At 32.5% G+C, this 25093-nt stretch overlaps 4 protein-coding genes across 4 annotated transcripts; 3 read left to right on the top strand and 1 right to left on the bottom strand.

Annotated features, from left to right (window-relative positions):
• Positions 1–377: 377 nt before the first annotated feature.
• Positions 378–1549, top strand: LOC145568137 (universal stress protein A-like protein). The gene is made up of 4 exons (XM_081627570.1): positions 378–665; positions 760–869; positions 983–1101; positions 1203–1549. Exons 1-4 carry the CDS (start codon positions 482–484, stop codon positions 1288–1290), a joined length of 501 nt encoding a protein of 166 aa, XP_081483696.1. The 5' UTR covers positions 378–481; the 3' UTR covers positions 1291–1549.
• A 2050-nt stretch (positions 1550–3599) lies between these two features.
• On the top strand, positions 3600–8192 carry LOC145567092 (small COPII coat GTPase SAR1A-like). The gene is made up of 3 exons (XM_081626319.1): positions 3600–3965; positions 4661–4792; positions 7592–8192. The coding sequence occupies exons 1-3, from the start codon at positions 3837–3839 to the stop codon at positions 7910–7912; spliced, it is 582 nt and encodes a 193-aa protein (XP_081482445.1). The 5' UTR covers positions 3600–3836; the 3' UTR covers positions 7913–8192.
• A 5662-nt stretch (positions 8193–13854) lies between these two features.
• Positions 13855–14499, top strand: LOC145568032 (uncharacterized). The gene has a single exon (XM_081627475.1). The coding sequence runs from the start codon at positions 13855–13857 to the stop codon at positions 14497–14499; it is 645 nt and encodes a 214-aa protein (XP_081483601.1).
• Positions 14500–16920: 2421 nt separating this feature from the next.
• Positions 16921–23061, bottom strand: LOC145568033 (F-box/FBD/LRR-repeat protein At1g16930-like). Its single transcript, XM_081627476.1, has 3 exons — positions 22670–23061; positions 18431–18617; positions 16921–17208 (listed from the first exon to the last, which is right to left on the bottom strand). The coding sequence occupies exons 1-3, from the start codon at positions 23059–23061 to the stop codon at positions 16921–16923; spliced, it is 867 nt and encodes a 288-aa protein (XP_081483602.1).
• Between the last annotated feature and the right edge of the window lie 2032 nt (positions 23062–25093).

The raw sequence follows: 25093 nt of genomic DNA on the forward strand, positions 1-25093 counted from the left end.
TTAGACATTTTTCCTCTCTACTTTATGTCAAATCGTTGCAAATAATATATAACGGAGGTAGTATTTACTTTTCATTTGGTTAATAACTCACTATAAAACCATATACTAGCCTTATTTTTAAAAAATAAATAAATAAAATATCATTCACTATAAAGTATAGAGTACATAAAAGCGTTAGGGTCCACAACCGTTGATTCATTAAGCAAAACCATTAACACCTATGAGATGATAAGCCTTTCAATTCATAATATCTAGGCAGCTAATTTACTCTTAAACCCTTAGATTTACAAAACAAACAACACCTCAGCAAACTGAATAATTTAAACCATCATAATGAACACTACCTTCATCTTCTCTATAAATAGAATGAAAAAAAAATCTTTTTTTCTATTCACCTACTAAAAAAAGGATGAAATAATATTTTGTAGAAAATAAACAAAAATAATAATAATAATAAAAGATATTTTTGTAATAAGAAAAAATGGAAGTAGAAAATGGAGGAGAGAAAAAAATAGTGGTAGCAGTAGATGAAAGTGAAGAGAGCATGCATGCTTTATCATGGTGTCTAAACAACGTAATTTCTGTTTCAACAAATTCTACAACTCTTGTTCTTCTCTATGTCAAGCCTCCTCCTCCGTCTAATTTTTCGGCTTTCGATGTTGCCGGTAAGCATCTTTTTAGGTTAATTACTTTATTCTAAGACGGAGGGAGTAATTCATGAGTATAATTTTTGTACTAAGATTAAAATTGTTTTGGCAGGTTATTTGTTTGGAAATGATGTTGTAGCAGATTTGGAAGATTATTATAGCAAGCTTGTTGATTCAGTGATGTCTAAAGCCCAACAAGTCTGTATGAAGTCCCAAATCAATGTATGTACACTTGTCTTGCATAATTAATTAATTTTAATCATCCTTAATTTAATTTAATAAGTGTTAATATTAATAGTAACACTTTTAATTGTATTATGTTTTATAAATTACAGATTAAGGTAGAAAAGAAAGTTGGGAGTGGAGATGCCAAAGATGTAATTTGTGGAACAGTTGAGAAATTAGGGGCTGATATGCTTGTTATGGGAAGCCATGGTTATGGATTTTTAAAGAGGTAATTAAATGTTTAACTTTTGCATTAAGATATTTATTTAAGATTATTATATAATCTAAATTGTAATTAATATTTGACAAATTATAATTTCATGATTACAGGACTATTCTAGGAAGTGTAAGCTACGATTGTGCAAAACAAGTGAAGTGTCCCATGGTGGTTGTGAAGCATCCCAAGAACATTTCATGAAGTGGCTACTTTAAATCTATAAATCTTTAATTTATTATCTCCCTTTACACTTCAACCTCCAAATTATGCATTTGTACAATAATAAATGTATTTAATTAGGATTATGTAGTTCTAATCACACAAACAATTGTTGTACATGTTACATGTACATAGTTGTATTTATGTGTTGTCTCTTTAGACGAATTTTCCAAGTTTTTCTTTTGACTTTTCGTGTATTATTTTGGAATGAAATGAATAGTGTTTATAGTACATTAAGATATTTGATTTGTTCCTTTTTTTTCTCATTATTTAACTCCTTATCCTTGACTTTACAATGTACTATGTATAAATTAAAGTATAAACTAGCTAACTTTCAATTAATATTCTACATGTTTATAATTTGGAAAAATTTTACACCATGTTTTGATCAAATTCAATTAAATGTTTCTAAGTTCTTAAACTTTATATCTCGATTAATATCACAAAATTAGTCGAAAAAGTGATTTGACATGAAAGTTGTTGGGGGATTTTATGTTTACAAGGGTCACAAAGAAAATTGCTAATGAAATTAACAGAAAAATCATCCAGGCGTGAACGGGATCACTTTGCCAAAAGTATAATTCCGACCTATACTACAACCGAGTATCACGGAAATTTACTCAGGAGATACAACGAAGAACAATTGCAATCACAAGAAGGATGATTACAATACAATGTAAATAAGCTTTTGTGATTTGTGATGATGAACAATAACTTGCAAAAGGTTTCAAGAGAATGAGAATAAAACTGATTTCTTGAAGTTTTATCATCAATATGAACTCTCATATTTATATCAAGAGCAATAAACCAAGCATAACTGAAGAATAACCGTCAATATTGCCTCCCACGCCCTGCCGGGCGAGCCGAAATCAAGCAACCTGGAAAAATTTGGGTGCTGTCGTGCCCTGCCGGGCGGTGGCTCGCCCTGCCGAGCTCGCCACCGGCGGACTACAGAGCGGAGGAACACTTCTCTAAACCAAGATACAAATTGTTCTTTTACTTGTTCAATTGAATTTCAACATCTTAACCCAAGAAATTCAATCAAACACATGAATGTTTGTCACCAATACTCTAAATAATTCAACAAAACTGAATCATCACTAAGTCGATAAATTAATTGAGCTCCAGACATATCGTAGGGCCATGGAAAACAGTCTAATTATTTTCATTCGAAAAAGTAAAAAATTGGCTAAAACTCAAGGCTATAATACACGAAGTCGGTCCAATTTTAAAGGTTTTGAAATTTGGTGGTAAAAACTCTTGAGGATGATATGGGTTGCACCTCAAAGTTATATTCTTGTTGTTTAGAACCGTATATCAGTATATGACCACTAGTGATCACATAAGTTAACAAAGGGAGACGTACATTTATAAATAGTTAAATTAAAAGTTTAAAGGCAAAGGTGGATGGTTCCAACCACCTAAATGGACTCTTGTCTCTCGAGGTGTCACAGGGTCCATGTGAAGCACCATAACCATGTTTCCTTTTTGGTTTTGATTGGGATAGTTGAAAATTGTCAAAAACTAAAGCCCAGAGGTTATTTAAATTTCCGAGCCATCATTTAAAAAAATTAAAGCGAACGCATGAGGAGTCTCCGGGCGTGCCATATAAGTTGGTTTGAAACCATGACAAGTTTACAATAAATGTATACAATCTTGAGAATGAATCTTGTTCAACTATATATATTATTTGTGAACATTTTAAAAGTTATGTTGCATTGGTAGCGAATTAAAGATCCAAAATGTGGTTTGAATAATCAACTTGATGTCTCGAAGTCTATGTTGGGAAGTCGTCATCTTTTGTAGATGTTTTTGATTTTATGTTTATATCTATTGGTGTTGTGTTTTTCACTCAACTCTGATCAATATTGACTTTGGTTTATGGAATATATTCTCATTCCATTCCATTTCATCTTTGTTTGTCAATTATGGGATTAAATGATTAATGCTTTGATTTATTGATGACTATATATCTTATGATCTTTTATTAATGAATGAATCTTTACTCAGAAAAAAAAAAAATTCTTTCACCCTTAAAATATCAATTTAACATTATTAAGTCTATTATTGTTAATATCATTTAAATTTTAACCTTTTTATTTTGTACAAAATACAGTATATTTTTCTAAGTGTAGTTTATTTTCCTTATAATTTAGTTAATTTTTGAATTCTTCCTACAATAAAATTGATAATTTCTAAAAAAAAAAAAAAATTAAAAATTGAATAGAGTATAGTATGGAAAATTCCATAATTCACCAACCCAATGACACATCCTTACACCACTCTCACATCACCTTCCCCTCTTTCTCTCTCTCTCTCTCAAGATTTTCTCATCACTCCATTTCTCTCCGAATCAATCTTCCTGTCGGCTGCATTTATTACTAACCATTTTCATTTTGTTGATCATCCCACATTTTTAATCTCAATTTTTTGGGTTTGATTCAAATTAGTTCCTCAATTTTTGTTTTTGTTTTTTTTTTTTTTTTTCAGATCTTAGAAAATCTAATTTAAAAAGTTAATTTATAATTATGTTTCTTTGGGATTGGTTTTCTGGGATCTTAGCCTCTCTTGGGTTATGGCAAAAAGAGGCCAAGATCTTGTTTTTAGGCCTTGATAATGCCGGTAAAACTACCCTCCTTCATATGCTCAAAGATGAGGTAATTTGTTTATAATTTATAGTTGATTAGAATTGATTTATTGTTGGAATTAATTTAATTTGAAATTTCTCATCATGGTTTTTGCTTTGATTATTCAATTGATTGAAATTTAGGATTGCCCTTCTCATATTTATAAAATTTGTCTGAGAAAAATTGAATTTTTGGAATGCCCATCTCAAGTTAATGAATTATGTTTTTGGAAGGTCATCTCATGTGTATGATTATTGGGGAAAATTGAATTATAATGTAGCCCATCTTATTTTTATGAGTTTTACTGGGAAAAAAAATTGAATTAAAAGGATTACCCATCACATATTGATGAATTTAGTTGAGAATAAATTGAATTTTCGGAATGCCCATCTTATATTAGTGAACTATTTAAAGGGTTATAATTGAATCTTTGGAATTCATTAATCAAGAAAAATATAACGGATTTGGAGTTTTGATGTGTTATGTGATCCGATCCATGACTCCATGAGTAATATAGTTGGGTGTCTGCATGTCTTTTTTAATTTATCTTTGTTTTGTAATGTAGAGAATTGTAATTTGGTCTTGATTATTGTATAAACTTCTATTTCTTGTATTCTAATTTGTGACTGAATGAAGAAATTGAAGTGATTTGGGTGATTTAATCTTGTTGGGATATTTAAGTGAGCTGTTGTTTGATATATGTAATGGCTGAATGGTGAGTGCAGAGGCTGGTTCAACATCAGCCAACACAGCACCCGACGTCGGAAGAGTTGAGCATTGGGAAAATCAAGTTCAAAGCTTTTGATTTGGGAGGTCATCAGATTGCTCGCCGGGTTTGGAAGGATTACTATGCCAAGGTACATTATTTTGGTTGATAATTAGCTGATATGTACTACACGGTTTTTGGAACTTGTTGAGGCTTGGTATTGTTGGTCAAAGTTGCTGTGATCAATATTCTTTTGTGTTTCATCTGCTAACTTGGTTGTTTTATTCTGTCATTTCTCGTAATTGCAAAGATAAATGTTACTTGTAAAATAATATAATCTAGATACAATAATATTGCAAGCATTGTTCATATTATGTTAGACACTGGAGGTGAACCATCCATCTTTCCTTGCATCCATAAGATAGATGAAAAGGAGTAACTGCTTGTGCTTAAACGATGATAAAGAAATACTGAGATTAGCCACATTCTCTGCTTCATTAGGCTATAGCTACTTACAGGGTTTACACAAAGTGATATGCATCACCTTCTTTTGCTTGCTATAGGAGGTCAGTGAAAACAATTAGTGATAGATATAGTCCTTAGCAATTGGCTTGCTTTTAATGGCTTTAAATACCAATAGGTCTAATAAAAAGTAGCTCAACTAGTAGAATACGGAGTATTAGCCAAAGGAAGGATTTGAAGTAATTTTTGATCTGATGAGCTGCATGGACTGCATCTGTTTATCACTTCCTTCGTCTTTGAAAGATCACCCTGTCCTCTTTTTTCACTTCATCAAGTGTTGTATAAAATGGTGTGAAGATTTCTTATTTAGCATGTTGATTTGTAGACAGAGTAAAGAGAAATTGTTGCTCTATCTTTTAGGTACAACCCAAAAAGGAAAGTAAGGACGGAAGGAGTATGATTAAGCTTCCGGATATGGCTAATAACGCAAACTTATTTTTTTTATTCTATTGAGTTTTGAAAGTATGAGACTATGAAAGTAATTGGTTAGATACCAGATTACCAGCTGCTAACAGCAAATTTACTGAACAATGTAAGATAGAGGTGCAGTTAATATTTGAGGGATGGTCAATATCAGATCATTTTAGCCAACCACATCAAGCCACAAGTTTAGACAATCACATTGTTCAATGGAATATTTTCTTGGGAGACCCAAAAAATCATATTCACTGTTACATCACTTCTACTAAGGGTTTTGATAAAAGATTCCTTTTAATATGGAAAGGGACAAAGTGTGATTATCTGTTCTTTAAAGAGTGATAGTGCTTTACATTGCTCTAAAGAAGCCAACAATCCTTCACTGATTATTTGTCTTATCAGTGAAATGGCATGACATGGTTTGGACAAGGGTAGAGTGCTTGACTGAATTAATTAAATATGTAGTTGAAAACATTCTCTTAGAAAGTGAAATTGATTCTTCTGGGCTCATAGCCTTCCTTGGAGCTGCTTCTTGCAAAATGGCAAGAGAGATGCGCAGACGCGTTATACAAGATCTCATATACAGATTTCTTGTAGTCAGGTTTAGCAAGCAGGATAGGGCCTTCCTTTGGTGGATATCATGATTTTTTGTTTCTTGTATTTGTTGAACTATTGGCTTTTATTCTGAATTTCATGATTTCCACTCTATCTTCCAACGTTTCTGCAATTTTTATTGCACTTTAAGTTGTGGACTTGGCCTAGGTCACTCCATTCTTTTTTAATAAAAACACTAAAAGGGCTGCAAAATTCTGGTCAGATAGCTTTATGCATGGTCATTCAGGATTTCCTCCTTAGATAATATTCTGCCTGTAAGTCTATAACCCGGATAGGGCCTTCCTTTGGTGGATAGAGAAATGAGGAAGGAAGTTGTATTCAGATGTATAAAAAACAAAAATATGATGGTATGCAGTGAGTATATATAGGATGTATTGGCTTATGTTTGTAGTGTTGCCGTGCTGAGATAGGTTACGTAACTTAGCTGGATTCGACTACTAGTGTAACTTCTTTTTATTTGGGAGTAATTAGATAGTTCCCCCATTCTTGTTTTCTTCTCTCTGATGCACAGAAATCGGAAAGGACAGAAGGTAAAGAAGGTGATTCACTGGATGTTCTCGTCTGAGTGTTCTAGTTCTAGTATAAGTGACGAAAGGTCAGTACAGTAAGTTTTGAATTTTCCTAGAGGGTGGCGGAAGTAAAATGTTTCTAAAATTCTAAGTTGAACCATCAAATTTTGTTGATAATGGTTTGACTGTTCTGTGAATAGAAGGGGATGGAATGTCAAAGTAATTGGTCTCTGGGAGAGGATGATGATAGCCTAAACCTTCAATCTTACTCCCCTATTCAACAAAGTAAAGTCTATTAATGTCAAAATAGTTTAACCTTTCCCTTGTTGATTGCTCCCGCCATTCTTTAATTTTATCCATCTAAACAGGCTGTAAACTACAGTTACAGTGATGGTTTATCTTTATAGATTTTTATATGCTGCAATTAGGCAACCCATCATTCATAACGTCATTTAGAGCTACTTGTTTTGTGTCCCGTCTATTTAAAGCAGATTTTGTTTTTGACAGCGAGCTTTATTGTATGGAATTTGGATTTGTACTCATACAAGTTGTCATCTGGAAACATGACTTTTCTTTCGTATTGATACTTTTCTCTTTTTACCATTATCAAAAATAAAAGTTACTAGAAACAAAGTTCAAAAAAGGAAAATTAGTTTAGATAAGGGTTATCTAAATACATTTCACATTCAAAATAACTTCAGATGAAAAGGTTTCTCTCTCTCTCTCTCTCTCTCTCTCGGTGAAGTAGTAGTCTAGTAAGACACCTTTGGATATTTGTACAGGGAATCATATTACATATTCAGATGTCTATTTGTTGCCGTTAATTGGTGATTAAGAACATGTTATATTTGGTACAGTACAAGTTATGCATATATTTTCTCTCGCAGGTGGATGCTGTGGTGTACCTGGTTGATGCATTCGATAAGGAGAGGTTTTTTGAGTCAAAGAAGGAACTAGATGCCCTTCTATCCGATGAAGCATTGGCTAACGTTCCATTTCTCATCTTAGGCAACAAGATTGACATACCATATGCAGCTTCAGAGGATGAACTTCGCTACCATCTTGGATTGTCCAACTGTACAACAGGCAAAGGTAAAGTAAATCTGGCTGGCTCCAATGTCCGACCTCTCGAGGTTTTCATGTGCAGTATTGTCCGCAAAATGGGTTATGGTGAAGGATTCAAGTGGATGTCCGAGTACATCAACTAGAAGATTGCGTTGGCTAAGTGTCACACCTTGTTAACAAGGAGGAGAATGTAGGGTATGAACTAAAATATTAAGCGAGGTTGATGTTATACATCATTTAGTTTGAATTCGTTTTTATTTATTTTTTTAATTAAGTGGCTGGGATTAAGAATTTTACTGCTTCGGATTTGCATGGAACAGCCAGTGAATGTTTGAATCATGCAGTCTAATCAGGATTTTCACCCATTTTGAGTTAACATTTCACATCTGCTTGAAGAAGTTTATTTAAACCTTCTAGGCCTAATTTGCTGTCTTCGAATTTGAAGTATTAGCTCTTCAGAGTAATATCTCGTACTTGTCTATCTCTCGCAGGTAAAACCCATTGTATCATGTAACACCCCTCAAAAAGCGAAGACCCATAATCTACTATGTACTAACTATAATGAAACAAAAAAAATTAAAAAAATTACCCTACCATTAATCATGGGTGTGTTCGACAATAGCTTTTTACATGTCTGTTAAATTACTTAAAAGCTGTCAATCTAACAAACAAAAGCCTAAAATCCAATTTACAATTAGATATTTTAGATTTTAGCTATTACATATCAAAAGTTCTCTAATGAGTGTGAATAATACTCTCAATATACATACCAATTCTAATATTTTAATTTATAGATACGTTCAACTTCTTTTTTCTACTCACTCTGATCTTTTTTGTTCTTCTCATTTTGGAATCTTGGCTTTTTTTTTTTTTTTTTTTTTTTTTTTTTTTTTGAGGAATCTTGGTCTATTCATAGGTTGAAAGAATCTTCTTAATAACTCTCAATATATAAAACATAATTTAGACATATTTGGTTTAATTCAATGAGGTACATACAACTTCATCTCTAAGATGCACACAATGTGTCTCAATAAGTAGTTTATTATATTTAATTGTAATAATTTTAATATAAAATGCAAAAATAGATATTTATAATCAAAAAGTAATATATTGACAAACGTACACATTTAAAAAGTAAAAAATATTTAGTATCAGGGAGAGTATTTAGAACAAAACCCGAGTCTAAATTAGCTAGCCGATTTAGTCACTCTAGTCGGACCGGATCAATTTCACTAGGTCGGTAGAGCTATGATATCTACACATGTTTTTCATTAAAAAATGATCACATCATACGAGACTAAAGTCAAAAAGAAGACAACCATAGGAAATTAACCCATGATTAAATAATCTTGATCCAAAACCAAAAGGAAATAACCCTGAAATTTCCCTTAAAAATTTAATCACACATTTTCTTCCACGTCACAATTTTTTAATACAAAGACATTTTCAATTCAACTTATACTCGTTTAATCATTTTACTATTGACTTTTGAACTCTTCCCTTAAATCACACGTACTACACTCTCTTTTGACATTATATATATCTTACACCAATTTTATTTTCTTTATATAAATAGAGCCTTTCTTTCTCAAATCTCACACACCAAAAAAAAACTACCAACATCAAAATAATTTGACCTTTTTTTTCTCTCTAGGAAAAACAAAAAATATGGGAAATTTGAGTTCATGTTATAAGGTTCAAAATTCATCAAACTCAAAAAATATGGCAAAGTTAGTAGATTCACTAGGACAACTAAAACTTGTGAACCTCCCTACAATGGTTGCTGAACTAATGCTTGAACATCCCGGCTTCGCGATCGCTCCCATGGATGATCTCCGGGAGACTCGTCGTATAACGGCAATGAGGGCAGACGATGTGTTACATGGCCGGAAAGTTTACCTACTAGTGCCGGTTGACAAAGTCAACTCTAGGTTGACTGACTTGCAAATGGCTGCTATTGACTCTCTTGTTTGTTCTTGTAATGGAAAAGTAGGTGGAAGGACACGTGGCGGTTCAAAGATTTCTCCTGACTTGGAGGCTAATAATGGTTTAGATGGTCAAAGTTTGGAGGACTTGGTGAAGGATTTGAGTGGGAAGTGTACCGGTTTAACCGGTCAAAGAAAGAGATTTTGTAAGGTTTGGGAACCTGTTCTTGAACCCATTTTAGAAGGGTGCTAATTAAATTTAGAAGGTACAAGTATATAATAGTACTTATTAGTGAATTTTGATTTTTGACTAGTAATTTTGATACTTGTGTAAAAACCAAATCAAAAACGAAAAGGTTTTTTTTTTCTGTATAAAGGATATAATTTACTCCGTCTATCCCTATTTATTTATTTTTTTTTGTCCCATTTTATTCAAGACGCATCTTATAATGATTATATATCTATTTTGTGTGCGTAAAATTATAAAAACTTGATATTAATAAACTATACAATGAAATGAATCCAATAGTTTAAGATCCACTTGACTATATTATTACTTAAAGATTAGTAACAATGTACAATCAAATTTAATAAAGTTTGATCTAATTTTTTTTACAATGGGGCAAAAACATAGGGAAATATAATTTTTCTATACTTAATCTTGATCAAATAAACTCCTCATTATTAGGTTTACTCCTCAAGGAATAATTACACACTTTTTATTCTTGCTACCAAATTAGATATATCTATCTATCTTCAACAAGAAAAAGAAGAAAACAATTTTTAATACATATGATATAATATTATCTCCTTAAGTTAGTCAACTCGTGAAATTTTAGTAAGATTATGTTAAAATTTATCAACCAGGTTAGGACAAGTCTTTTATACAAGTATGTGTAGTTTTGATTCAATTAGTGTTCGTGTAAGGAAAATCAACCTACTTAAAAATGCATAAATTCTAATTTATAGTTACATACTTCCTCTGTTCCAATATTATTGCAACATACTTTCGGCTAACATACACCAAAACACTGACTGAGTAACCCTGATTTGGTAACCCCCGAGTGAATAAGCTCCTGATTAGGTAATCCCTGGCGAATTAAATCCCTATAAGGTAACCCTTGACGAAATAACCCCTGATGAGGTAACCCTCTAACCGATCGAGTAACCCATAACTGAGTTACCCCTTACCAATCGAGTAACCCTGATTGAGTAGCCCCAATCACACTGTGTGGCCAACCACATAGGAAATTTTATGGTACTCGATCTTTTGCCTAATACTTCGTGCACAATAGACATTTAACAAAAAATAGAGGAAGTATGAAACTTTGTGATATATATTACCTTGATCATATTTTATTAATTTTTATTTTTTAAAAAATTTTGGTGTCTTAGAAGTTAGAACATATTAGCTAGGTAAATGATAAAATAAAGAAAAAAAAACTTCGAAATATTATGACTATTGATATAACTCCAATCTAAATTAATTCTTGTCTAATAGGGTTACCGAAGCTTGATTTATATTCTCACTTTTTTCTTATATAGGGAATAAGTTAATTATTTTGTTTTCAATTATTAGGAAAGTATTTTAACTTGTAGAACCTTTTTTGGTAGTTTCCTTTTTTATTTCCTATTTTCTTATCTTTATATTTATATGTATAGTTTTTCTAATTTCCTACTGTTATTTGGTTTCCTTACTTTCCTAATATAATAACATCATAATGTTTCGATTAACCCTATCATACACTGTTATTAGTTCTATATATATTTCATTATTCTTTGATGAGAAAAAACACTTTCCTCACATCAAATCAAAATACTAAAAAAAAAAAAAAAATGGGAAATTTGAGTTCATGTTTTGAAATAAAAAAAGAAAGCATGGCAAAATTAATTGATTCACATGGAAAAATAATCCTAGTCCAACCTTCAACAGCTGCTGAAATAATGCTTAAGCACCCAGGTTTCGCCGTTACTTCAATTGAAGAACTCCGGCAAACTCGCCAGCTTCGGTCATTGAAAGCTGATGACGTGTTACTTGCTCGGAAAGTTTACATACTAGTGCCGGTTGATAAAGTGAACTCTATTTTGTCTAAAGCGCAACTAAATGTTATTAATGAGTTTGTGATACGTTCTTTTTGTGATGATATATTGGGTGGTGGAAGGACACGTGGCGGTTCTAGGGTTTTCCCTGGTTCGGGTGGTTCCGGTGTGGCTAGTCAGAGCATCTTCGTAATCGAGCCAAGAAGGAGATGCAATGCTTGGAAGCCTGCTCTTGAGCCTATCTTGGAAGAGTGCTAGAAAGTGGAAACCCTAATAATATTAATTAGTATGAGTTGAAGTATTAGAATTATTAGTCTAATGGATATAGAGTACGTAAAATTGTAGTGTAATTTCATTCTTTGTTGTGTAGTTTGTAATTCGGACAATGGAATTATGAACTTTTAATTGTATGTTATTGATGTTATTTTCGCAATTTAATTAATTAATGATTCTTGATCATAATATATATTGATGTATATATGGACTTGTTTAATTTGTGCTAATGATTTTAATCGTATGTTATTAATGTTTTTTAAACACGAGCCATAGCAAATAAATTCCAAAAAATTTGGTCTCATTTTGTACTAATGTGTTGCAATGATTGGCAATTGTGAAGATTTATAGATATAATAGCATAATTTTAGAATTTAGATGTAATTGAATCAATAATTCCATACATGTCCAATTTTTACAGCTTGTTTACTTGATTAATTAGAATGATACTTGTACTTATTCAATTCAGTCATATTAATTTTATCATTAATGTTCAAAACTTGCATTTAACTTACTACTGGTATCTAAAATCTATCCTTGGCTAAATCTAGAACCTTTTTGTCAAAAAAAAAAAAAAAAAAGGCAAATAATAAGAGGGCCCATAAATGTTCCTCAAACTGGGCCCTTGGATAATGAAGTTAGATAATGGGCCTATTCCAATCGGACTAAGCAAGTGTTCAACATTAGCCAACCAACACATTTGACCTTGATTGCGTCTTCCAAAGGGCGTTGCCTACTTCTTTTTTGTTTTGTGTCTTGGTCTCATATTACAAAGGATGAGTAATTTATACCAAGTAGTTGTTTATCGCCTTGTTAGATTAGTTTCGTCTGGGGTTGAACAAGTTTTGGAGAATCACTATCCCTTAGAGATCTTTCCTATGTATTGATAGACACTATGTCTACTAATTAATTTATGCGCTAATCTAATTGCCTTACAAATAATACAATTAATATTAATGCTATCGATATATATGCATCGTTTGTCATATGGTGTTTTTTTTTTTTTTTAACAACCCTCCCCCACAAACTAGTTACTCACTTACTTGGTTATGGTTCAACGTTTCACTGCAATACTGCATATATTTCTCACTTTAGGTGCTCCAAGTAACACTGCATTTAATATAACATGTAGCACAAGAAGTATATAATAGTTACATTGTTGCATTCTTTACTATAGAAAAGTATACTTTATTAAAACATTACCACATACTCATCAATATAGCCTTACGATGAGTATAAGGGGACTATGAAATTGATGTGACATATTCTTAATTACGAGAATTTAAAACTTACTCCGTAATAAATTGATCATTTACAAACGAAGAGAGTATTGTTTGTCGAATATGAGTAGTTCGGCTTTGTAATTATAGTATTGATTAAACTTCCTCTAATACCTAATCTAGGAAGTAAACCTATCTTTAAGTTTTAATTAATAAAGAAAGTGAAAGAAAATCTTACGAACAAGAAGTAAATTCCATCTAACAAGTCCTCTTAAACAGAAAATGTCATCATCAATTCCAAAAAAAGATTAAATTTGGACTTGGACTCAGTTCAACAACCCCATGAACATGTCATACGAAAGTGTTAATATTTGTTTAGTTGTTACCAAGTCCACCTTTTCTATCTATTGAAAGATGGAGCGGTTTAACAAACACCTTCCTACAATTTCTACTTAAATACAAATCTAATGTTACATATTAAACTATACATACATTACAATTTTTCCTATATATGATTCTACTCTCAAATTTTTTTTTACTCTAAGCTTAATTGCATTACAACCCAAAAGAAAGTTGTAACAAAACTCCTTTATATGTTTTGCTAGTGTATTGATCATCATCACCAAAATGGGCAATCAAGTGTCTAATGGTTCGCCGGTGACCGGAAAAGTAATCCTTCTAGATGGTTCAATCCAAGAATTTGACAAGCCCTTAACTGTGGCTGAGTTAATGTTAGAGTATCCACAACAAATGGTGGTTGATCTAAAATCAACAACAACACAAAAAAAGCCTACTCCTTTGCCAGCTGATAAAACCCTAGAGGTTGATAAAATTTACCTTATGGTTCCTCTAAGGAAAGGTAAACTAGCTCATTTGTCTCCCCAAGAGGCTCATCATATTCTTCTTAGGGTGAACGCGATACTTAGGTCAAAAACATTGAATTCTTCATCGAAATTCATCCCTCTTTTCGCTAAGATTTGTCCTGCCATGAGTAATATTGAAGATAACTATGGTAAGTCTGCGGTATCTAAGAAAGAGGTATTGGGTTCTGAGGATAGGAAAATGGAAGAGGGTGGCGAGTTTGATGATGAGGGTTTGGATTTGATTGAAAAACCGGATTATCTTAGTAGGCAAGTCTCGGGAAAAAGTTGGAAGCCAAGTTTAGACACCATTGAAGAGAAGAAAAGTGAGATTAAGAAGGTGTCTAATTGGGTGATTGTTGCTAATAAGGTTGGTAAGAGGATACACTCTAAGGGCTTGGTTTGGGGTTGAAAACACATCAACATTAATTGCATGAAGTATGTACTAGTTCATCCATTGTAATATACTTTCCACAACCCAAAGTGAAGGAAAAAAACGTTCAAAAGAGGGTAATTTTAAAAAAAAGTTTGATGTAAAAACTTAAGAGAAATGTTATATATTTAGTACTCGTACCTATTGCTTGTATTAATATTCCTGCATTAAATTGCATGAGAATCATCTATATTATTAGACTTTGTACAAGAGTTATTCTTGTCAAATTATAGGTGTACCAAGGGGGAAAAAACCGCATCTATCTTTAAGTAGGTTATCTTTTATATATATATATATATATATATATATATATATGTGTGTGTGTAGCTTGCCATGATAACTATAGTTTGCGTCGCAACTAAGTGCCCAAATAATTAACTTTGTTAATCTTTTTTATTTTAACAAAAAAAAAAAAAATCTAGAACCAAAATATCAAAAGAATGCAAAGTTTCCTTAGAATTAGGTACATTATTAAAATATGTAAAGTTTCAATTCCTTAGAATTAGGTACTATAAAAAAATATCAAAAGTACAAAGTATGTAAAGTTTCCTTAGATCAAATTAGGTAAATTTATAAGAGTCATAATCAATTAATCATATATAGAGAGCATATATATATATATAGAGCATCGGCAGGCACTCCATTGATATATATATAGAGAGCATCTCCTTGTATGCTTCTGCTCACCTTATCGGCGCCCCAAGGATACTCCGGCTTATACGGCTGAAATAGTTCCCCAGTGTATTTACAACGTAGTGTAATTTCGTCCCCACCATCGACTGAAAGTTGAGAATATAGATGCTCATCAACGGCACTAAGATTTTTCCAGGCATTATTTTGCTCATCAATATTTTCCCCGTTTTCCCAGACATCTAGATTATCTAGATTTTCCATTTTTTCAGTGATTGGGATTGGGATTGGGGGGAAAGGCGGAAACCTTAAAACGAGGCTTATATATAGAGAATTAGAGACGAAAAAGTAGGCTTGTTTTGGACTAAAGGGCCCATTTCTTTAAGTATATTGTGCGGACGGGACTACGGGACTATATTAATGATATACTTCCTTCGTTTTTATTTAATTAACGTGTTTGATTTATGCACATATATTAAGGAGAGGAGAGAGAGTGAGAGAGAAAGAATGAAAAAGCAATGAGGTAGTTTGTAAATGCAAGGTAAAAAAGTTACTAAAAGGAAACGTATTAACTAAAAAAAACTTCCTAAAAAGGAATACTTGTCAACTAAAAAGAAACGGAGGTAGTAAGTTGATAACCTTAGTTTTATATATATACTAGGTTAGTCATTTGCGATGCACGGTTTTAGCAATAAAATATTTAATCATTTATATTACTCCGTAGACGACATGATGTTTAAATATTCTAATTAAATTCATAATTAAAATAAAATTAAAAAAATGATAGCATTAGTGTTTAGTGGTTAATATAGGAGGAAAGAAGGAAAAATGAAAAAGCTACCACCAATTACGTAGTAATTTTTACCAATTACGTAGTAATTTTTTTTCTCTATAAAAAAATTGTGTTGTTAGTCAATTTAGTAAAAAAAAAAATTAAGTTTTACGAAAATGTGTAATTAATTTAGCTTTTCCAAACATTAGCTTTATCTTGAAAGGAAAAAAGAAAAAAGAAAAACTCAAAAAGGAAGATGTCACTTATAGTTTTGGCGGGAATTTTTTTAAATAAAAAGCTGACATATAGGCAGCGGTTTCTACTTTAGTTATAGTTATAAATAGATAGAAATATTTTTAATTTTTTAATTTTTTTTTTTTTGTGTTAAAAAAAAATAATTGATAACCTTAATTGTAATTCCATTGTTTCATTTTTAGTTTTTTATTTTAATAAAAAAACCATTTTTTTATTTTTTTATTTTTAGTGTTTACTTAAAAACAATTGTTACATTATTTTTTTTTTTTTTTTTTTGCTTTTTAAGATGAAGAGAACAAAGCAAGCCAGACCTAATTTATCTAATGTTAAGGGACATATATGTTGATCGCATTAAATATATGTTATTTTCGCCATCTAAATTTAATTAGACATATACAACACAAAATCAGTCAAACTATTTAAAACATCCTCCATTCTTTATTTAATGGTAACATTTTAGTTTTAAATGCTTCTTAGTGTACAATTTACATGTAAACAAAATCCGAAGTTTGTAAGAAAAGTATTAATTAAATTTTCAAATAAAAATGTCAAAAGCCCATGAAGATAGTTTTATCTTGAGATCAATTCACAATTACAGTAGTAACGCGCTTAAGTTAGAAACTGAAAAATCACTCACCACATACTTTTTGGCTAATGTGGAACAAAGAGTACTCTCACTTGCACCTAACACGGTAACACATTCAATATAGTCATATAGAGCAATATCAATACCATCATCTAAGTTATACTTGAATGATGACCTTCGCACCATTGGGGAGTTTCTTTTCTAATTTCCGAATACACCTCAATATATGTTCCTTGTCGTAGTCGACTAACTCCATTGACGAAGAGTCAAAAATCACCTCTTCTAGCATAGGAGCATTGATGATCACATAAGAGGCTAGCTCAAGGTCAATTCGCCATCCTGTAAAGCCTATAATCTCCATGATCTTCAAGCAATTAAAGGGCCGGCCCCCGCAACATTCTTCAGCTGTGAAATGTTGTTGAGGTCGCCTAACAACAGTTAGCAACTGCAGTATGAACATGTTTGATTAGTACGTAGGCCTTAACACGAAAAAGTATATATACACAATGTAGAATGTCATACATTTCTTTGTTTACAATATTTATTTGATGATGGTAACAAATATTTACAGTTTAATTTATGCATTAACAAAATGTGAACGTAACTATGTTATGCATTAACTTCCTAAAATTAGGTGGATGATGAGAATTCAGGCGATAGTCTTTTATCACATTTTACTTTTTATGGAGTATTAGTTCCCACAAATAGAGGTTCTATTAGAGCATTCCCAATAATGAGCAAAAAAATGCTCATGAGCAAAACTTTGGGTGAAATTAAAATAAAAATGACTTACATCAATAAGCAAAAGTAAAAATGCTCGTGAGCAAAATGAAAATTGCTCACAGGATGAGCATTTTTTAAGATGAATAGTAATCATGTGGGGTCCACAATGCAAGTAAAAAAAAGAATTAAAAATAATATAGTAGAGAGAAATATAAGAGGATATTAGTAAAAGTAAGAGAGAAGATGTACTAGAGACAGAATGGAGAAGAAATTTTTTTTTTTATCATTGGTGGGATAAAAATATGATTATAAAAATGTTCATGGGTTGGAAGGGAGAGAAAGTGGGTAGAGAGAGAATGAGGAAACCAATTTTTGCTCATTGTTGGGAATGCTCTTATATATTGCCTCCGTTAACTATTATGTGCAACAAAGGGGTATTATTTGTGAGACATAAAATATTCCTTTGTTGCACATAATAATTAACGGAGGTAGTATACAATTTCAAACAAAAAATTAAATCCTCAACAAAACCGCAAACATTAATAAAGCAAACACAAAATATACATTTAAAAAAAAAAAGTACTAGGGAGTAGTAATAATAATGCCTTGCCTTAATGGTGAGTTTTTGTAAAACAGGAGATGCATCAATCAAAGAGGCCCATCCAAAGAGGGTGAGATGAGATGATCCAAACGCTTCCAATTTTAAATGCTTAAGGTTTGTCAACACAGGAGCGACTTTGACCCCTGTATTTTTCTTCATTATTATATCAAACAATAGAAATAATTAGACTTGGACCGTACCCTATTTTTTGGAACTAAATAAATGTATTTGAGCTTATATGAATTGAATAAAATATGTAGGGGTAATTAATTGAACTAAATTATATTTTTTCTTTTTTTTAAAAAAAAAATGGTTAATAAATTCAAAAATTGACAATACTAACCTTATCTGACAGATGCATATTGAGGCATTGGTACGTCAATTGTGAAAAATATTTGGAAAGGGAGTCAAAACCATACATAGGTGTTGTAATATCTTCGATGAACCCACCAATAGTTAGCTCAGAAAGCGAAAAAGCATATCTTATATGCACCTCAAATGGGTTGCCCACCATATATAAATGACACAAGCTTAGGAGCACATATATCCATAATTGTCAAATCACAATACACTATCTCCAATAAACATGGCACGGGCCGTACCGGGTGGCGGCCATGCCGTGCCGGCTCCGCGGCGGGCCGTGCCGTGCCGTGCCTGAAATTGGCACACCCCAGCCCACGGCACGGCACGGCCCACGTGCCTAGCGGGCCGTGTCGTGCCGGGCCGCGGGCCAAACCGTGCCTACCTTAATTTTTTTTTATTTTTTTTTTTTAAAAAAAATAAATGTTAAAAAAAAACGAATTAAAAACAAAAATGCATATAATAAAAAAAAAATACTAGTGCGATAATCCGAAAACACAAAAAATTGAAGAATAACTTATTTTATTATATGACGGTAGCCGGTACGAATGTACGATAATTCAATAATACAAAATTACAAAATAAGTAATGATAATTAAAAATCGTACAATAGTGTATGAATATTGAATAACTTCATTTATTATACGGAATACGAAGTTCGATAATACAAAAAGAATACAATAGTGTATAATGTAAATATGTAATCATGTAATTATTATTGGTCGTCTTCGTCTTCGCCTTCGTCTTCATCTTTGTCTTCGTCTCCTAGAGGTTCAAGGTCATCCACCAATTGAGTGGATTGAGAAGTATGAGAACTAAAAGAAGTCGACGTTCCTTCATCGTCGTCGTTTTGTGCATAAGTACGATCTTGAGAACGAGTTTCGGCATCCAACCAATCCTTGAAGCAAACACACATTTCAAGTGTTTCGGGTTTTAGTCTTGTTCTTCTATCGTCTAGAACTCTTCCCGACGCACTAAAAGCTCTTTTGGAAGCAACGGAGGAGACTTGGATAGCAAAAATATCACGAGCCATTGCCGACAAAATTGGATGTTTCACGGCTTGTGATTTCCACCAATCGAGGATGTCGAGGCCAAACTTCTCTTCATCGTCCATGCCTTTCATGAAGTCGTAACTTAAGTACATTTGCAACTCCGAAACATCGCTTTGTGTTCTCCTAGATGATGATGATTCTGTACCTGAATACTTAGACATCAAGTTAGCAGCTTGTGCAAATAAACCTTTGGCCCGTTTACTTACATTTTTGGATGTTTGAGAAGGGGCAAATCGAGACACGGTTCCATATTTACTTTCATAAACATTATATAAATTAAAAAACTCACCCGTCACCTTATTCTTAAAAGTTTCAACATCATCTTCAAAATTCATGTTACTATAATAAATATCAATAAATAAAAAGGTGCCATCATATTTTTGTCTAGGATCTAAAATAGAAGCAAAAATATAAATCATAGGAATATCGGTGTAATATTTACGCCATTTATCCTCCATGGATGGAAGATATCCACGATAAACATGTTGTGATCGGTGTTCCGCAAAAAGTTGTGCAAGTAAACATGCATTGCTAAGAAAAGAATGAGCACAAGGATTATATACAGAAGAAAAACAATGTGTCATACCATATAGTAATTGTAAAAACTGCATATATTTTTCACAATTAGCCCAATCATCTTCAAGTAAAGCATTTTGTGGAAATTTCATATTATAAAAAAGTGTTAAATGAACCTTGTACTCGATTGCCCGACTCAACATTTCATAGGTGGAGTTCCACCTAGTTGGACAATCCGGTGCTATTTTTATGGTTTTTATCCGTTGTTGCCTGCAAAAACCTTTCCATTCTTGATATCTCATGTTAGAGCTATTAATAGTGCAAATAACATTCCTTATTTTGTGATAAAATGGACCAATTGCTTGTGTTCCATCCTTCACACACAAGTTAAGAACATGACAAATGCATCTAACATGAAGTGCATCTCCATCTAATATAACATCGTTCAATTGGGATTTGACCAAATTCGCACTATATGTCATAGAAGTTGCATTATCGAAAGTCATAGACATGATTTTATCCCTAAAACTATATGCATCAATAGCTTCCATTAAATGATGTGAAATGTTAAGACCGGTATGAGGGTATTCAAGCATTTTGAAATGAATGATGCGTTTTTGTAACATCCACTCATTATCTAACCAATGACAAGTAACACATAAATAGTGAAGTCCGTACCCACCATCCCATGCATCGGCGGTTAAAGAAACTCTACTAGGAAGATTAGCTAATTCATTTACTAATTTCAATTTGTACTCTAGATAAGTCTTCATGGCAGCAGATCGAACGGTTTTTCGGGAGATTTTTTTGTGTTTTGGTTGTAGTGCTCGGTTAATATAGTTGTTGAAGGCATCATTTTCGGCGAAAAGAAAAGGTTGTTCTGCATGTACAATCATTCTCCCAAGTTCATCCCTATCTCTCTCGTAATTGTAAATGAAACCTTGTGGATGGAATTGAGAAATTTTAGGTTGGGTTGGATCACTAGATGGTCCACCACATTTTTTTGTATGTCTAGTAAGGTGTCCCGTCCCTCCCTTGGTATCGGCCGAGAAAATTTTACCACAAGTCCGACACTTGCATTTTTTTCCATCTTTACTTAATTGATAATGTGCCCAACATTCACTCTTTCTTTTGGTTTGAGCAAAATCCTCTTCGGTACACCACTCTAATATGTTAGGATTTTGGGTGGATGGTTCACTCGACCCGGAGGCTTGTGTTTGGCTACCTTGGGAAGGAGGAGGAGGAGGAGGAAAAGGAAATTCATATTGTTGAAATTGGGTCCAAGGAGCCATATCATCCATTTGTTCTTGCCCTCCCGTGTTTTGGGGATGAAAGAAAGGGGTGGAAGTGTTTGGAAAGGGCATGTTAGAAGAGGGAAAGGGCATGTTAGGGGGGGGCATAGACATTGAAGTGTTTGGGTTTGGTGATTCCCTACGTTTTGACTTGGCTTTTCTAGAGGAGGAGGAAACGTTCTGGTTTGATGCCATGATTAATTAATAATAATAACACAACTAACAATAACAAAGTAACAATTAACAACAATGAGATCAATGAGAATTAATTAGTAAGTAGTTTTTATATAAATTAAATTTTCAAAAATAATTATAATAATAGTAGATTACTTGGATCAATGAGATCCCAGGTAGGAGAGGTTAGGAGCGACGTTGTCCAGAGCCCAAATCCCGCCTTAGACAGATTTCAACAATCCAAATAACCCACAATTAAAATAGAAAGTAGTTTTTATATAATTAAGTAGTTCCACGTATACAATAATAATAATAATAATAATAATAATAATAATAATAATAATAATAATAACAATAATAATAACAATAACAATAACAAATTAAAATAAAGTTGAGTTGGATCTTACAATGACGCTTCAATGCTTTCCCAAATTTATAATTTCTCGAACTTATAATTTCCCGAATGTAAATATAACAATTTTTTTTTTTTTGGTAGTAGACTAATAATAGTAAAAATGTAAAATTTATAAGAGAGTAGGAATTTTTTTTTTCTTTTCACAAAAGAGAGGAAGATTGTATGATTTGTAGGAATTTGAGAATTGAGAATTTGGGAGTAAGAAAATTAGAGAATAAGAGAGAAGAGATGAGTTGATGAATTGTGAAAATTTTGGAGGAAAATATGAGGTATTTATAGGGGATTTGGGTGGGAAATTGGGTGGAAATTGGAGGAAAATATGGCCGTTTATAGCTGTTGGAAAACGGCCATAAACGGCTATTTTCCAACGGCTAGTACAAGGCACGGGCCGTGCCGTGCCGTGCCGGGCCGTGCCTGGCCGTGCCACGTGCCGTGCCGGCAGGTCGTGCCAGCGTGCCGGCCGTCGCGCCGGACACCGTGCCGCCCGCCGTGCCACGGGCCGTGCCCGTGCCCGTCCTAGAAATTTTGTTCACGGCACGGCCCACGGTGACCGTGCCCGTGCCGGGCCGTGCCGGTGTCGTGCCGGGCCCGTGCCGCCCGCGTGCCGGCACGGCCCGTGCCCACCTTTAATCTCCAATTTTTTGAGTTGTAGTGCTAATGAACTTGGAAGTCTTAGATGAGTAAAGTATTCAATGGATTCAAGACACAAGTTCTCAAGAAAAGGACAATATTGAAGAAACCGTTCAATCACTTTTGAATCTACTTTAATATACTTGAGACACAAACTGGTTAAATTATGAGGAGGCGTAATAAAGTTTCCTATGGTGCAGTTTAGGGCTTGGCGAGGTGTATCATTTAGCTCAATCACCGGAGTGAAATCTAGCTCAAGCACTCTAACCTTTTTCATTATTGCGAAATTAAGCCACTTATCAACATGAGATTGGAAGTCATTGTTAATATCAAAAGTGATTTTGAGCCCATATATTAGCACTGCACTTGAATCATCAAAATTTAATCTAGGGAAATGCCTCCACAGGTAATTCAAACGACGCGAAACAACACTAAGCCTTGCAACTTCCTTCATTGTAAAGCAAGACAATAACGCCAATGCAACATCATCCGGCAACTCACTCATTCGATCAATTATTGGTTCATCACTAGCCATATGTGCCCTATTAACCAACTAGCTTAACTATTAATCATCAATATACTTTATACTAAGTATATAATTATTGACACAAACAGAAAATCACCAAATTAAAAAAGTTTATCAATATATATAGAGTTTACAATATATATTAGTCCTAATCACGTTAAGAAACCTAATACGATAAAGATACAAAATATACACAAAACTTATCCTAATTTGTGACAAATATTATCCTAAATATATTATCTATTAATTCTAATAATCAAATATTGTATTAATTATATATTAAGATTAACAAATCTTCTATATTCCCTTGCATCTTCAATTGTGAAACTGTAAAATGTATTATTCATGGCCATGCTAACGCAAAGAGCATGGCAAAAAAAACCTAGTTAATGGCCATATTTGATGAAAAATTGAAAGTTGAATCTTTAACAGAAAATATACAATATTTAATAGCATAATGAATCCTTAAAATTCAAGTATAATCCATAAAAATTAATTAATATAAATTCGTTTTGAAGGAGTAAAAATAAATGATGCAATGTAAAGATTGATAATTGTAAAATTAAAAAGGGAAATTAAAATTAACTTTGATAATACATAAAAACAAACTATTGTAAATCATGTAATTGCTAGAAAATTGAAGGAGACTGAGAGAATATAAAACAGACTACTTTTATTTCAAATATATACTCCGTATTATATATTTGAAAAACGTGGGGAAATAAAAATAAATGATGCAATGTAAAGATTTATAATTGTAAAATTAAAAAGGAAAATTAAAATTAATTTTGATAATACATAAAATGAACTTTGATAATACATAAAAACAGATTATATTACACATAAAATCATTGCTTTAGGGAAGGTAAAAATTTAGGAGAGGGTGGTTTATTGCTATGATCCTCCGATCGAAATAAATAATCTAATCCGGGAGGATATCGTTGTATTATTATTATTATTATTATTATTATTATTGTTATTATAATTATTATTATTGTTATTATAATTATTATGGTTAGTATTATTAGTGATGCACGGAAAATGGGTACGGAAATCCGGGGCTCATAGTTTACCTTCAATTTGATTCTAGAACTAATCTGAACCCTAGATTTGAAATAATTTCATCATCTGAACCCTAGTTAGTCAAGACCGGCGATTGACACCTCGCGAGCCTTCTCCACCACTCAGCCTCTGTCTTTGTTTTTTATTTTATTTCTTTTGATTATTGGAGTATTTTAATAAGATGATTCTGTCATGTCTTGATTAGCTTTTGTTTTTTCTTTAAATTTGTGTTGTATAGAGTTTTTTTTTTATTTCGAGTATTTTTCTTTATTTTGCCGTACCTGTCGTACCCGTTTTATAATTTCGTTTTCGTTTTGGTTTTCTTTTTTCAGCTTTCGGGTCGATAGAGACATCGCACCTGAGAGGTTCGTCTGGGACCATCTTGGTCACTACTGGACTTTTGCAGCTCACCCAACCACTTGATGGCACTGTTCTGGGCTCCTGCTGCTGATGACTGCGGTCTATTTTATTTTCTTCATTTTCTACTCTACTCGTATATGACATTATTCTGGATTAGACTTTTCATCTTGTTCATTTTCTGATTTATGTGACTCTATTTTGGATTGGACATTTGGACTTGATTTCAAAGTTTCAAATCAAAAATCTTTGGACTAGACATCAACTCAATCTCGTAAACTCTACATTTAAAAATTTGTATTTTCTAAAAAACTTTTCTACTTTTTATTTGATTTTAAATATGATTCAGCTATAAAGAAACAAATTATCTTTATAAAATTTGAATTAGATTGGACTAAATTTGTATTCAAGAAAATTATTAAGTTTGGACTTGACTAAACTTGAACTCGAATTCAAATACCCGACTCCAAAACTTTTAGATTGGAGTAATTTCGTACTCAAGAAAATTATTAAGTTTAGACTTGACTAAACTCGATCTTGAATTCAAATACTCTAGTCCAAAATTTTTACTATGTAGATTGGATAGTTCATCCAATTTAAAAGAATTTTACTACGTAATTTG

The sequence above is a fragment of the Chenopodium album genome, chromosome 11 (genome assembly GCF_948465745.1).
Source record: "Chenopodium album chromosome 11, dcCheAlbu1.1, whole genome shotgun sequence".
In the NCBI taxonomy this organism is placed as follows: Eukaryota; Viridiplantae; Streptophyta; class Magnoliopsida; order Caryophyllales; family Amaranthaceae; genus Chenopodium; species Chenopodium album.